General features: G+C 39.7%; 1 protein-coding gene across 1 annotated transcript; it reads right to left on the bottom strand.

Moving 5' to 3' along the window:
* Nucleotides 1-9,763: 9,763 nt before the first annotated feature.
* Nucleotides 9,764-10,668, bottom strand: LOC142209578 (galactoside alpha-(1,2)-fucosyltransferase 2-like). The gene has a single exon (XM_075278587.1). The coding sequence runs from the start codon at nucleotides 10,622-10,624 to the stop codon at nucleotides 9,764-9,766; it is 861 nt and encodes a 286-aa protein (XP_075134688.1). The 5' UTR covers nucleotides 10,625-10,668.
* Between the last annotated feature and the right edge of the window lie 1,760 nt (nucleotides 10,669-12,428).

The following is a 12,428-nucleotide window of genomic DNA, read 5'->3' as shown; positions in this document are numbered from 1 at the left end:
CAATACTGTTCTGGCAAATATCAAGAATTTTTTCACTAATCTCCGTAATTACCAGTTATTCTCACTGTTATTTTAAAGGTGTTTAAAAGTAGGGAACAAATAAGAGGCAAATTAGTCATTGTGTGAAGAGTATACAATTACAGGCCGTTTCTCAGTATGTCAGACAGAGAGGCGACAGGCCATGCACAGGGGAGGGCCATAGGCCTAAATGTATCTGATGCAGGTACAGTTCACAGCAGAGTAAGAGGGCGTGGCAGCAGGGGTCACTTACAGAGGCCTGAGCTCCCAGTGTCAAGTCGTGGTCGTTTCTCGACCAGCGACTCAACGGTTGAAGACTGTTTGACTCAGTCAACCGATTCATCCCAAGTCACATCAGACACCTCCAGCAAAAATTTGGTGGGTTCATCAGACACAACCTTTAGTTGATACACAAGCATGAGGAAAGGGTATAAAAGATCAATAATTGACACATCTAGTGAGAATACCCAGTATGAGGTCATAGTATGCATGCATTTTCAAGCCCAACACAAGGGGTAAACAAAAGAAACGGAAAGAAAATGCTACCAATAATCATAAAATTTATTATTTATTAATTACAAAAGACAAGGGACAACATATTAAAAAGTGACAGGACATATTCTACCAACAGGTAGGTATGAGGGCAGGTTCAGTAAGTAAAGGGTGTGTATACATCAAACAATGGGTTAAATGCTCCAATGCATGTGAAAAAGTTTGGCAAAGTATAAAATAATTAGATAATCCCTAACATATGTCATAAAGTGACAAATTCATGGCTAGTGCAAAAAGGGACAATCCAATTTGTATAGAATATGTCAGATATCAGATGTATCCACAGTCATATCTATATACTCATAGCTGGCTAGTCCAGCCAGCAAGGGTGGAATAGTCACAAAGCAAATGCGTATGGTCAATCAAAACACCAGTAAGGGATAGACTGCATGGAGCAGGAAACATAATAGCTGAAAAGTTTTTCTACATACCCATAGATACAGCATGCATGTATGCTGACCAGCCCACACACCAGGCCCCTACGCACGTTTCGGCTACAAAGCCTTCTTCCGGAAGGAATATATTGTGTGGAATATATTTTATTATATAGTATTTTACACCATCATAAAATTGTTTATAGTTTTAGCATTTATATTGGTCTATTGATGGAGTAGGATAGGATAATGCTTATCCTCTAAAGCATGTTAGGATGTTAGTGGTCAATATAATTTTTACGCTTAGACCATATCCCAGTGTCTGCCCATAATCACTCAGACTTTATAAAAAAAAATGTAAAAAAAAAAGTGAAATGTTTTGGATTTTCAATTTAAATGCCTTAATACCCAAGGATTTAAATAAGAGAATTTTGGAGGATTTCTAAATTCTAAAAGTCTAAAAACTTATTAATAATAGTCAAAATCGTAGTTAATAGGATGATATGTGCTATATAGCCTGAATCAGTCAGAAGTATAAATTATGTTGTTTGTACATTAAAATTGGACATTCTCTTGTATTAAGATTAAAACTGATATATGGAATATATTTTATTATGTAGTACTTTATACCATCATACAATGGTTTATAGTTTTATGATTTATATTGTTCTATTGATGAAGTAGTCAGTTTCAATTATATGACGATATTTTGATATTTTTATTTATAGTGCATATTTATAACTCTTTATAGTAATATTATTCACATTGTTCTGTCAATTTTAATTATATATTTTCTTTTACATTTACCATGTGCGGACCCTGGTTCTCCCCTAAGAGTGTGACCAGGGTCACTAGTCTGTATATAAGGTTGGATGTATTTACACATGATTATTATCCTCCTATTTTTTTTTCACACTAGAAAAAGGAGATACATTCTCCTAAATATGTTGCGTGTTTTGTTTGGATGTTTTATTTCTTGGACATCCATAAATGGAACTGAATTTGACCAGTTGTTGTGCGCCGAGTCATTTTCCTTTTTTTATACAAGTGAGTTTCCATTACCACTTGCAATTTCTTGGATTTAGGGATATCTCTGCAGCCATCCTCATCTCTGCTTATACAGGCTTTCTTGTCATTGTGACTATTCACAGCCATCAAAGGAGAAAGGCCATCAAGTCGTTTTTACTATTGGACACATACATTTGTTTAATTTACCCAATAACGTGATTATATTATGTGTCACTCAGTGCTTGTTTTTTTGTCTTTTTAAGTGGTAATTTCACCATTTGGATTAGAAAATATGGATCAAATTAGGAGACCAGCAATCCCCTCCCATGTATATATGCTCCCCAGAGCTGCATGGTCTAAAGCCAATATTGAGCAGCTCCTACTCATCATAAACTATATAATCAGAATATGTAAGCTTTGCGTAATAAAACAGGCCTTTTTTTTTTTTTTTTTTTTTTTTTAAGGGTCAATGCACATAGAGTTTTTTGGCAAGGATTTTGACGCTGAATCTGCCTCAAAAACAGCCTCCAAAAAAAAAAAAAAAAGCCTCCCAATAGAGCTCTATTGGGAGGTTTTTTAAAGCCGATTTTGAGGCGGATTCAGCGTCAAAATCCTTGTCAAAAAGCTCCATGTGCATTGACCCTAAGGATTGTCCCTTCATCCCTGTAACTGGAAATAAAGGATTTCTCCTGAGCTTAGCTCTATCTTTTTTAGCCAAGCCCCCACCCCACACACACGGGCCATTGCTCCTCAAGAATGTCCTTTTTGAGGGCACGAGCAATATAGACAGTTTAGACAAACCCAAGGATTGACAAGCATTGATGTATTTCTATTAAAAACTAACTGACCCCTCTTTTACGGTCTATACTCCTGGGCAGAATTAGATCTCTGACCAGCACTATTCATGTGGGTGACCTCAAGAACAGTCATACCCAGACTTTAGAAGAGCTTGAGTGCCTGTACAGTCTCTGAATGGTACCAGGAGCTGATCCATCTGATGCAGATAAAAGAGCTAGCTATCAGCACACCAGAGGACTCTGATAAGCAAACCTAGGTCTGAAGCGCCTGCATTCCAGCACTCCCCAGATTTTGTGGCATATTCTCAACACAGGCTCAAACGTTGCCCATATCTAATTCTTCTGGTCTCTTAGACTTCCGTGTCCCCGTCCCCACCCACATATCCTATGATTTCTGGTATTTTCTTTTTCGTTTAAGATTCCATCTCTCCATTCCAATGGTTTGGGCTGAATGTAAAGAGAGAATGTTTCTTTGTGCCTTAGTTTTGAATATACCATTGACTAACTTGTGATGTGTCCAAAGTTCTATACTGGTGTAACTGTATTGATAAGTCTATGTATTACTGTTTTTTTTCTATATATGAAAATATGTCTTCTGTAAATAAAGGTTGTTAAACTTAATGAAAAAAGCAAGTGTGTGAACTGGAGAGTGTATGGGATCCTTCGTTTTTTTTGTCTTCAGTGTGACTTTATTAACTTCAGATTCAAACTTTAGAAGACAGGCATTTGTGTATATATACCGTATATACTCGAGTATAAGCCCCCCTCGACTTTTTCCCAGTTTTTTGTGGTAAAATCAGGGGTCTCGGCTTATATTCGGGTCGGTTTATACTCGAGTATATACGGTACTTTTATCTTGACTGTGCACTTTTTTTTATTTGCTTTTATATAATAGTCTCAGTAGGTAAAACGTGCTTTATGCTTAGCAATGTGGTCCAGTGTATATTTTGCTCCATATATGAGAAGCCTTTTAGAGAGCATACTACTTTGCAATATGTAATCACATTGCACATTTGAAAGCCCAGATCTTGGATCTAAATGAACAAATTGCAAGACTGAGATCAAAAGCAAGAATTTACTGGAGGTAAGTGCAGAGGGGTATCGTAGAATGGAGGGCAGGAACAAGAGGCAGCTACCCGGGTGACCAAACGCAGCGCACTAGAGGAAAGAACATCAGTGAACTTAGTCCTAAACTGGCACACCCCAATACGTTTGCAAAGTTGGCAGTATAGGGAGATGTTAGATCAGGGTTGACATTGCTACAAGAAGACAGACCAGATATGGCTGGAAGAAGTGGTCATGGCCGTCCAATCCAGATGGAAGAAACAAAAATGTGAACGATTACAGTCGGAGATGTAACCTGTAAGTACTTTTTTCCCTAAATTGCACTCATTCAAATGGACTGCAGACCCTGTGTAGAGCCGGTTTCTACCACTAAATAGTCACTGTATGGTGGTAATATTGGTATACCTGAGTAGGGGGCCCACACAGATGAATTTTCCCCTGTGGGCAGTGTTCTAACACCAGGCATGGTACACATTTTTAAAGCTACAACAAGGTATAGGGAATAAATGAGGGACGACCAGGCATGTCATACATGCTGTATATAAAGGTACAACCAGGTATAGTGGTTATATAAAGGTAGGATTAGACATTAATGATTTTTCAACTTCCTCAAACAGGAATATCTATATAAATACACAAATCATGAGCCAAAGAAAGGTCTCACCAACTGTGGAAGCAAACCAGTAGCTGTGGCATAAAATAGTGTTCCAAAGTACAGTCCTCAAATGAGTGAAAGTGAGCATCCCTATGAAGACACTACCCTGAGAGAACAAAGGTGTGCGTCGTTTCAGTGGAACCTCCTCATATCTGAGGAAACAGCACAGGAACAATCACTTTCCGCACTGTTAAAGGGCTGAACTTTGGAATCGTTTTTGCGCAATAGTTGTGAATCAGTCTGTATTTATAGCTGGAGGGACTTTTATTATGGTTAATGTTGTACATATGCAGCTATTGCTATTTAGGATAAAGTTGAAGGAGCATTTTGAAACCGTTCCTTATCTATTTTACATTCATTTCTAAAGAATACACATATTGTATATAAACTCATGTGCAGTCAAATTACACCTATATAAAATGTACATAGTACCACATATACGCACATCGACTTAATTGTTGGTACCCCTCATTTAACTCCTTCCCAACATCTAGTACGGCGAATGCCGGGTGTTTAACTATGGCGGCTGCCCAAGAGGCGGGTGGGCAACCACTATAGCCGCTGGGTTACTACTGTTTGACACAGTAGACACCCAGCGCTAATGCCCCCGGTCAATGCCCACACCAATCAGGCGCATTAACCCCTCAGGCACCATTTCTCCATAGGCGCCACCATTTTCCTGATGTGCTCTGGGTCCGGGATCGCATTGCCATGACAGCGGGGAGTCTTGAGAAGGCTCCCTGGCATGTCATTCACTAGTTTCTACTGCAGGCTACTCTATGTAGAACTGCAATAGAAGCCCCGGTATATTGTAATACATTGCATTAGTGATGAGACTCCCGATCCGAACAGCACGCTCCATAGAAATGAATGGATGCACCTGGTACTTCCGCTTTGACAGCGGCCAGCTGCTTAAACACCCCCCGCCAGCTACGTCCATTCATTTCTATGCGAGCGTGCTGTTCGGATCGGCTGATCCGAACAGTACTCGCTCATCTCTAGTTGATAGGTAAACCTTTGTCCAAAAATGCCTGCTCTACAAGTCTATAAATATATTTTCCCCGTATGGTAAACGCTGTAGCTGGGGGAAAGGGGGGGGGGGAGGAATTGATAAAAATTTGAATAAGTGATCAAAGCAATAACAATTCCCCAAAATGGTAGAACTAAAAAGTACACCTGGCCCCGCAAAAAAAATATGCCCTATACATCCCCGTACATGGACGTATATAAAAAAAAAAAAAGTTATGGCTGTCAGAATATGGCGACTTTTAGAAAAAAAAAAATTAATTTGGATTTTTTTTTAAGGGGTTAAAATGTGAATAAAACCATATAAATTTGGTATCCTCGGAATCATACTGAAACACAGAATACAGGGGAAATGTCATTTTGGCTGCAAGTGAACGCTGTAAAACCGAAGCCCGTAAGAATGTCGCAGAAATGCACTTTTTCTTCAAATTCACCCCATTCTGAATTTTTCCAGCTTCCCAGTATATTATACAGAATAATTAATAGTGGCATCATGAAGAAAAATTTGTCCCGCAAAGATTAAGACCTCATATAGCTCTGGGAGCGGAGAAATAAATTAAAAAAAAAAAAAAAAAGTTATGGGGTTTAAAAGGAGGGGAGTCAAGAAAATGTTTTAAAAAAATGCCATCGGCTGAAAGGGGTTAAAAAGGCCTTTTGCATCTTGCCCGGCTGACTCAGCTACCCCTGCACTTGAGAAAGGACCCGTGGTGGTCCGAAACGCGTCATGCCTTTAATTGTTTTTACATTAAAAAGACCATACTTTCTACTACTACATTTGATTTTCCTGCCATTATTCAAGACCTACCAGTGAGCGTGGACCCTTGCTTTCCAGTACTCTACCTTCCCTCTCCAGTCTTCCGGTGATATTGCTGGTTCTGCTGCCACTCCCACCTGGATTTTCACTCAATACGTGACTATAGAGGTTGTGATAATCACAAACTCTTCAGGTGAGAGGCCAACTGGTGTACTTACCTTAATTTTATCATTTTTTCAAAACTAGTAATACTACACTCAGAGCGCTCGGTGTCTTTTTTGTTTTCCACTCTAGTTGCTGGGGAAGGAGAGGGGGTGTTTTGGTTGTCTGTCTGCCCCTTCCCTGAGCTTGAGGACTGAGGTTTTTTTCCCCCACTTGGAATTCAGCCTGGCTGAATATAGGGGATCTGCAGTGCTCCTATTAACCCCTTCGTCACGGAACAGGAGCTCTGCAGATACCCTATATTCAGTAGACCGGGCACTGTCAGACACAGGATACCTAATGTGTATGTGTTTCACAGTCATTTTCTACTTTTATATGTATTCTAGGGAAAGAAGTGATGTAGAAGTTTTATTTACTTTTTTTTTTTTTTTTTTTTTTTTTAAAGCTTCCCCCCTCCCCCCCCCCCCCACACTATTTTATGGGAGATTCTATACATTACTATTGAGGCTGGTAATAGACCCCCCTCAAAAAAAAAATAAATTTTTTTTTGCTTGACTAGAGTATAAGCAGAGGGAGGATTTTTCACTGTGCTGAAAAATGTGGCTTATACTCGAGTATATACGGTATTATTACTTTTGTCATATTCAAGTTATTTCTGTGAGCATTGTGGGTTTTTCTTTCATTAAACAAGGGGTACATGTCCATGTGTGTATGTTGCTCAGTGGCCAAAGGTGTTTTCAGATGAAAGTAAATTTTGGATTTCATTTGGAAATCAAGGTTCCAGAGTCTGGAGGAAGAGCGGAGAGGCTGCTGTACACTATCCAAGCTGCTTGAGGTCTAGTGTGAAGTTTCCACAATCAGTGATAGTTTGGAGAGCCATGTCATCTGCTGGTGTAGGGCCACTGCGTTTTATCAAGACCAAAGTCAGGGTCCATTCACATGGAGGAAAATGGTGCTTTATTTGGCGCTGAAGGTGGTTAAACGCCGAAATGCGCGTTGGGACGGGTGGGAGTTGTACCTCGCAAGGATCTTTCCATCACTATGGGTAGGTCATTTATGGACTGAAATTGGCTTATGTTTATTGGTTATGTCCTTCTCTCCCTCTAAAACTTTTTGCTATACTACTCTTTTGGCCTATTTATCTTTGTTATTAGCTACAGCTGGGCTGCCGGGAATATACGTATACCATGTGATATATACCTTTATGACTTTCATTAGGCTTTATATACTCATCACATATATATATATTCCTTACAATATATGGTTGAGCCACACCTGTAAATCATCTGTACCACTATGCTGTATCTATAGGGAGATATATTTAGATATAGAAGAACCTCCATGTGATGTGATATAACAATTTCTACTCTCTATCTACTAATATATATTTACCTTGCTTGTAAATTTTCCACACCTGCCTGATGGTATTGTTAGTCACTGTCACCAGTTTTTAATATATGGTATATGTGTTTATTAATAAAGCTTTATATGTTTGAGCATTTTTATTTTGAGTGTTAGGGTGCATGCACACTGAGTAACGCCGGGCGTGTATGAGAGCCGTACACGCCGGCATTACAGCAGACTGCCGAACACTTCCTATTCACTTCAATGGGAGTGCTCGTAACAGCGGCGTTTACGAGCGCTCCCATTGAAGTGAATGGGAAGTGTTCGGCAGCCCTGCTGTAACGCCGGCGTGTACGGCTCTCATACACGCCCGGCGTTACGTAGTGTGCATGCACCCTTAGGTGCAAATATGTGTTTTAGCGTATTTTTTCAAAAAATTATTTGTGTTGGCCGCAAAGTTGCATGAAGGTGGATGTGGCTATCGATGACCCATTAAGACATTTGTAATCTTCAGGTTGTCTACTTTCAAAAAATATATAGGGTTTAGGGGTTCACTTACTTTTCATGGTGTGTAATCCCTACATTTTATAGGATGATACTTTTTTTTAACATTTCCAGCTTCAAAGCAGATTTTTGTTCCTTCCAGTTCTAGCGATTTTCTGAAGACACGTACATGCGGGTTCAGGCCATAGTGATATGAATGAACTCTGCACATGTTGAACTCTTATTTTTAGGAGGTTTGGTGCATTTAATTTTTTTGTTTGGTTTCCGCTTTTAACAACTAATATACATTTATTTGCATTTTTTCATAAAACAGTCACTTTAAATCAAAATTGCATGAAGGTACCTGTTCGTATATAGTACCAAGTTGCATTCTGCCAATGCTGCAGGTGTCTACTTTAAGAAAATATATAGGTATGGGGGGGTTTGATGCTTTTTTAATGTTGCAATTTAGGTTTGATTTGTCCATCTCAAAACTGTGAAAATTGCTCTGGCTACTGGAGGTGCAAAATTTCCAGAGACCCTTGGCAGCGAAAAGGTTAAACAACCTCTGTGTGCAATATCCAGTCCAACCTCTATCTAAATGCACACCAGGAGACTTTCCACATGTACCCAAAACAGACACAAACTAACAGATGTTACTGATGACGCTTTTATTATCAAAATTCATCACTAAAAATGTATGCCAGTGGACAAAGCCACCAACCACTTTTCTACATTCATCATTACACCTTCTCTAACACAACCTACTGCAGAATTTGGAAATTTCTGAAAGTGACAAAATACTGAAAGACTGCAGTATAAACTGAAAATTAAAATAGCAAAAACAAATGTCCTCCAAGACAGAAAATCCCCAAGGCCCCATGAAGCATCACATGGCAATGCTTCTTTATACCACATGGGGCCTCGGTATTTGGCTTCCAATTAAGAATATTGACAATTTGATGTAACAGTAGGATACAAAGTCATCTTCCTGTATTGAGAATTATATTTTTTTTACCGTTACATTTGAGGAAAAGTTTTACAACTGCGTCAGATTCAACATAGAAGAGTCCAACGAAAATCGGTGGAGAGAAGAGTTCTCCACGGAGGACTTAGTTTTAATATAAAAATGGCGGACACCCAGCAGTCTCCATTATGAGTTCACAGGTAACTGCTGTTTCCGTGCACAGGCTCTCTTTTGTTGGGAACCCTCAGTGGACCTGAACGATGGAGAGCCAAGCGCTAGTGAACCTAGCCTGAATCTGAAAAGGATTAAATATTATTAATCAGTATATTTGGTGCATTTTTGAACCCTGAAAACAGACAGCAGTAAGATTCTCATAGTTATAGAGACTATCCATGAATGCATGTTCTTATTGCCACACTAGTATCCAGTAAAATAAGTCTTTGTCACAAGTGGTGATGCAGTAGATGTAACCATGATCCCCAAGAAGTTCTCTTGAGAAACGCGTCAGTGCAGGCAGTCTGACTCCCACTACTTTAAATAAAATGTTACATGTCACAATTAATTTAGCTGACTTTGGTTCAAAAGTGGAGAAAGATCTGCAGGAATCCCAATCCATTCTGGAAGAAAAGCGGCTTCATACTTAAAAATTTTAAGATAAGAAGAATCTGGTAATGTGAAGTTTGTTAAGTAAATTGTTTCTCCTCCAACCAAGTATGCAGCCCAGTATCCAAATGTCCCAATGGTCATGATGGTGTGGTTACAGTGTGCCAAGAGGGCAAAATCATGGGCTGGAGATCTCTCTTGACCATCTCCAACAAAGTGGACATCCCCTAAAGAATTATTAACATTCTCCTTACACCAATCCATACCATTACTTGTCAACACAAATAGGGGGTTGTCATACTTTCCTCTGAAATAGTCCATGGCTTTTTGCAGGTAGTTTTTGTCAGCTACTACTCCTTTTCTTAACTTAGGCATGACCTTTACGTAATCTCCTCTACGAACATGAACCCCAATGAAAGTCACATTAACCTTAGATCCTTTTAATTTTTCTAAGTATGAATTAGCCTCTTTTTTTAGCTCATCATGGAAAGTGAATTCTCGTCGAATCTCTTCTCTGATGTGATGATAGAAGGTCCATGAACATGGTGTACCAAAAAGTTTCACATATTGTCCAGTGATGTTTAAATATTCTTCAGACATCCAGTCATGTAGCCTGTACGGCCTCCAATTGATTGAATCAGCGAGTTCCTGGGAAATAACAGGCAATGAGATTTTAAAAATTTTCCCAAGTTCACTCTGCATCTGAGGTAAAACATAGGCTTGATGATGGTTCAGCTTTGCCAGAGCATATAAGACTGCGTATTCTCCCATTTTGTTTCCTAAACGTGAAGCTGGATGTACTGTCCATTTTACCATGTCTAATGAAAGGTTCTTTGACTCCTTATCAGCTGTACTTGTGGTGAGAGTTGTTGGAAGATTGTAGATAAACAAATAAAAAAGAAGCCCAAAGAGGAGCAACAACAAAAAGGCAAGTTTTCTTGATAACTGAACTCTCATGGTGGGTTATATGCCAGAACGTTAACCCCTTTTTTTGGGGGGGAGGGGGGGGGATTCAAAGAAGAATATGAGGAGAGAGCAGGTTTCTTAATCTGGAATTATTTTGTTTTCTTTGTTTTTACTTCTTCCACCTGATCTTCAAAAACCCATCATTTTCTTGCTCATGAAGCTATAGAAAGAAAGGCTTGTTTTCATGGGACAAGGTGCATCATTTCATTTTCTACATAAAAATTGTGTGTGGGTTGCAATTCTAAAAAAGAAAAAAGCATAGTTACACAAATTTATATAGGTTTTTACACTTTGCTAAAAACAGTTTAAAAAACAAACAAAAAAAACACGAATAACCATGCCTTTTTATTTTTGAGTCTATTTAGTGGTGACAAGTTCAACCATATTGTTAGGCAATAGAGATGAGCAAACAGTGTTCTATCGAACACATGTTCGATCGGATATCACGCTGTTCGCCATGTTCGAATCGAACACCGCGTGGTAAAGTGCGCGAAAACTCAATTCCCCTCCCACCTTCCCTGGCGCCTTTTTTGCTCCAATAACAGCGCAGGGTAGGTGGGACAGGAACTACGACACTGGTGACGTAAAAAAAAAAAATAGTAAAAACCCATTGGCTGCCGAAAACATGTGACCTCTGATTTAAAAGAACAGCGCCGCCCAGGTTCGCGTCATTCTGAGCTTGCAATTCACCGGGGACGAAAGTTTCTGTCCATTTAGCTAGGGCTTAGATTCTGGGTAGGCAGGGACAGGCTAGGATAGGAAGGAGAAGACAACCAACAGCTCTTGTAAGAGCTAAATTCCAGGGAGAAGCTTGTCAGTGTAACGTGGCACTGACGGGCTCAATCGCCGCAACCCAGCTTTCCACAGTGTTGAGGATCCTGAATGGAATACACTCAAAGTGTATTCCCGTATATCCTATATACCCCCAATCCACATTCCAAACGTGTGCCCCCCCACCTCCACCCCAGATACTAACTTGAATACACTGTAAGTCCCCTAACAATAGAATTGGGGTTCCATACACCCTCAATTCTTGCTACTGCCATATAGTGCCAGGGTCTGACTGGGAATTCAAAGAATATATTGGGCCTACATACACCCTCAAATCTTGCTACTGGTATATAGTGCCAGTTTCTGACTGGGAATTCAAAGAATATATTGGGCCTACATACACCCTCAAATCTTCCTACTGGTATATAGTGCCAGTTTCTGGCTGGGAATTCAAAGAATATATTGGGGCTACATACAACCTCAATTCTTGCTATTGGCATATAGTGCCAGGGTCTGACCGTAAATTCAAGAAAGATATTGGGGCTTGCCTTTCATACCACCCTCAATTCCTTCTATTGGCATATAGTGTCAGGGTCTGACTGGTAATAGAAAATAGATATTGGGGCTTTCATACCATCCTCAATTCTTGCTATTGGCATATAGTGCCAGTTTTGGAGTGTGAATTCCCCTAATATATTAGGGGCTGCATCCCCCCTTAAGTTGTTTATATTCGCATAAACACCCAGGTTCTGAGTGTTAATCCCACCCAATAAATTGGGGCCTGCATACACCCTCAATTTATTGGTATTGGCATATACACCCAGTCCTCCATCTACGTTTGATTTGGTGGCGGACGACCAGCAACCCACCCTCATCGACGACG

This window comes from Leptodactylus fuscus, chromosome 6, assembly GCF_031893055.1.
Source record: "Leptodactylus fuscus isolate aLepFus1 chromosome 6, aLepFus1.hap2, whole genome shotgun sequence".
NCBI lineage: Eukaryota > Metazoa > Chordata > Amphibia > Anura > Leptodactylidae > Leptodactylus > Leptodactylus fuscus.
Note: the sequence above shows the minus strand (reverse complement) of the source record. Positions and strands in the feature narration are given on the sequence as shown.

What these genes read in the sequence shown, in the direction of transcription:
- LOC142209578 (XM_075278587.1), bottom strand. Translation starts at nt 10,624, where the DNA reads ATGGTAAAATGGACAGTACATCCAGCTTCACGTTTAGGAAACAAAATG.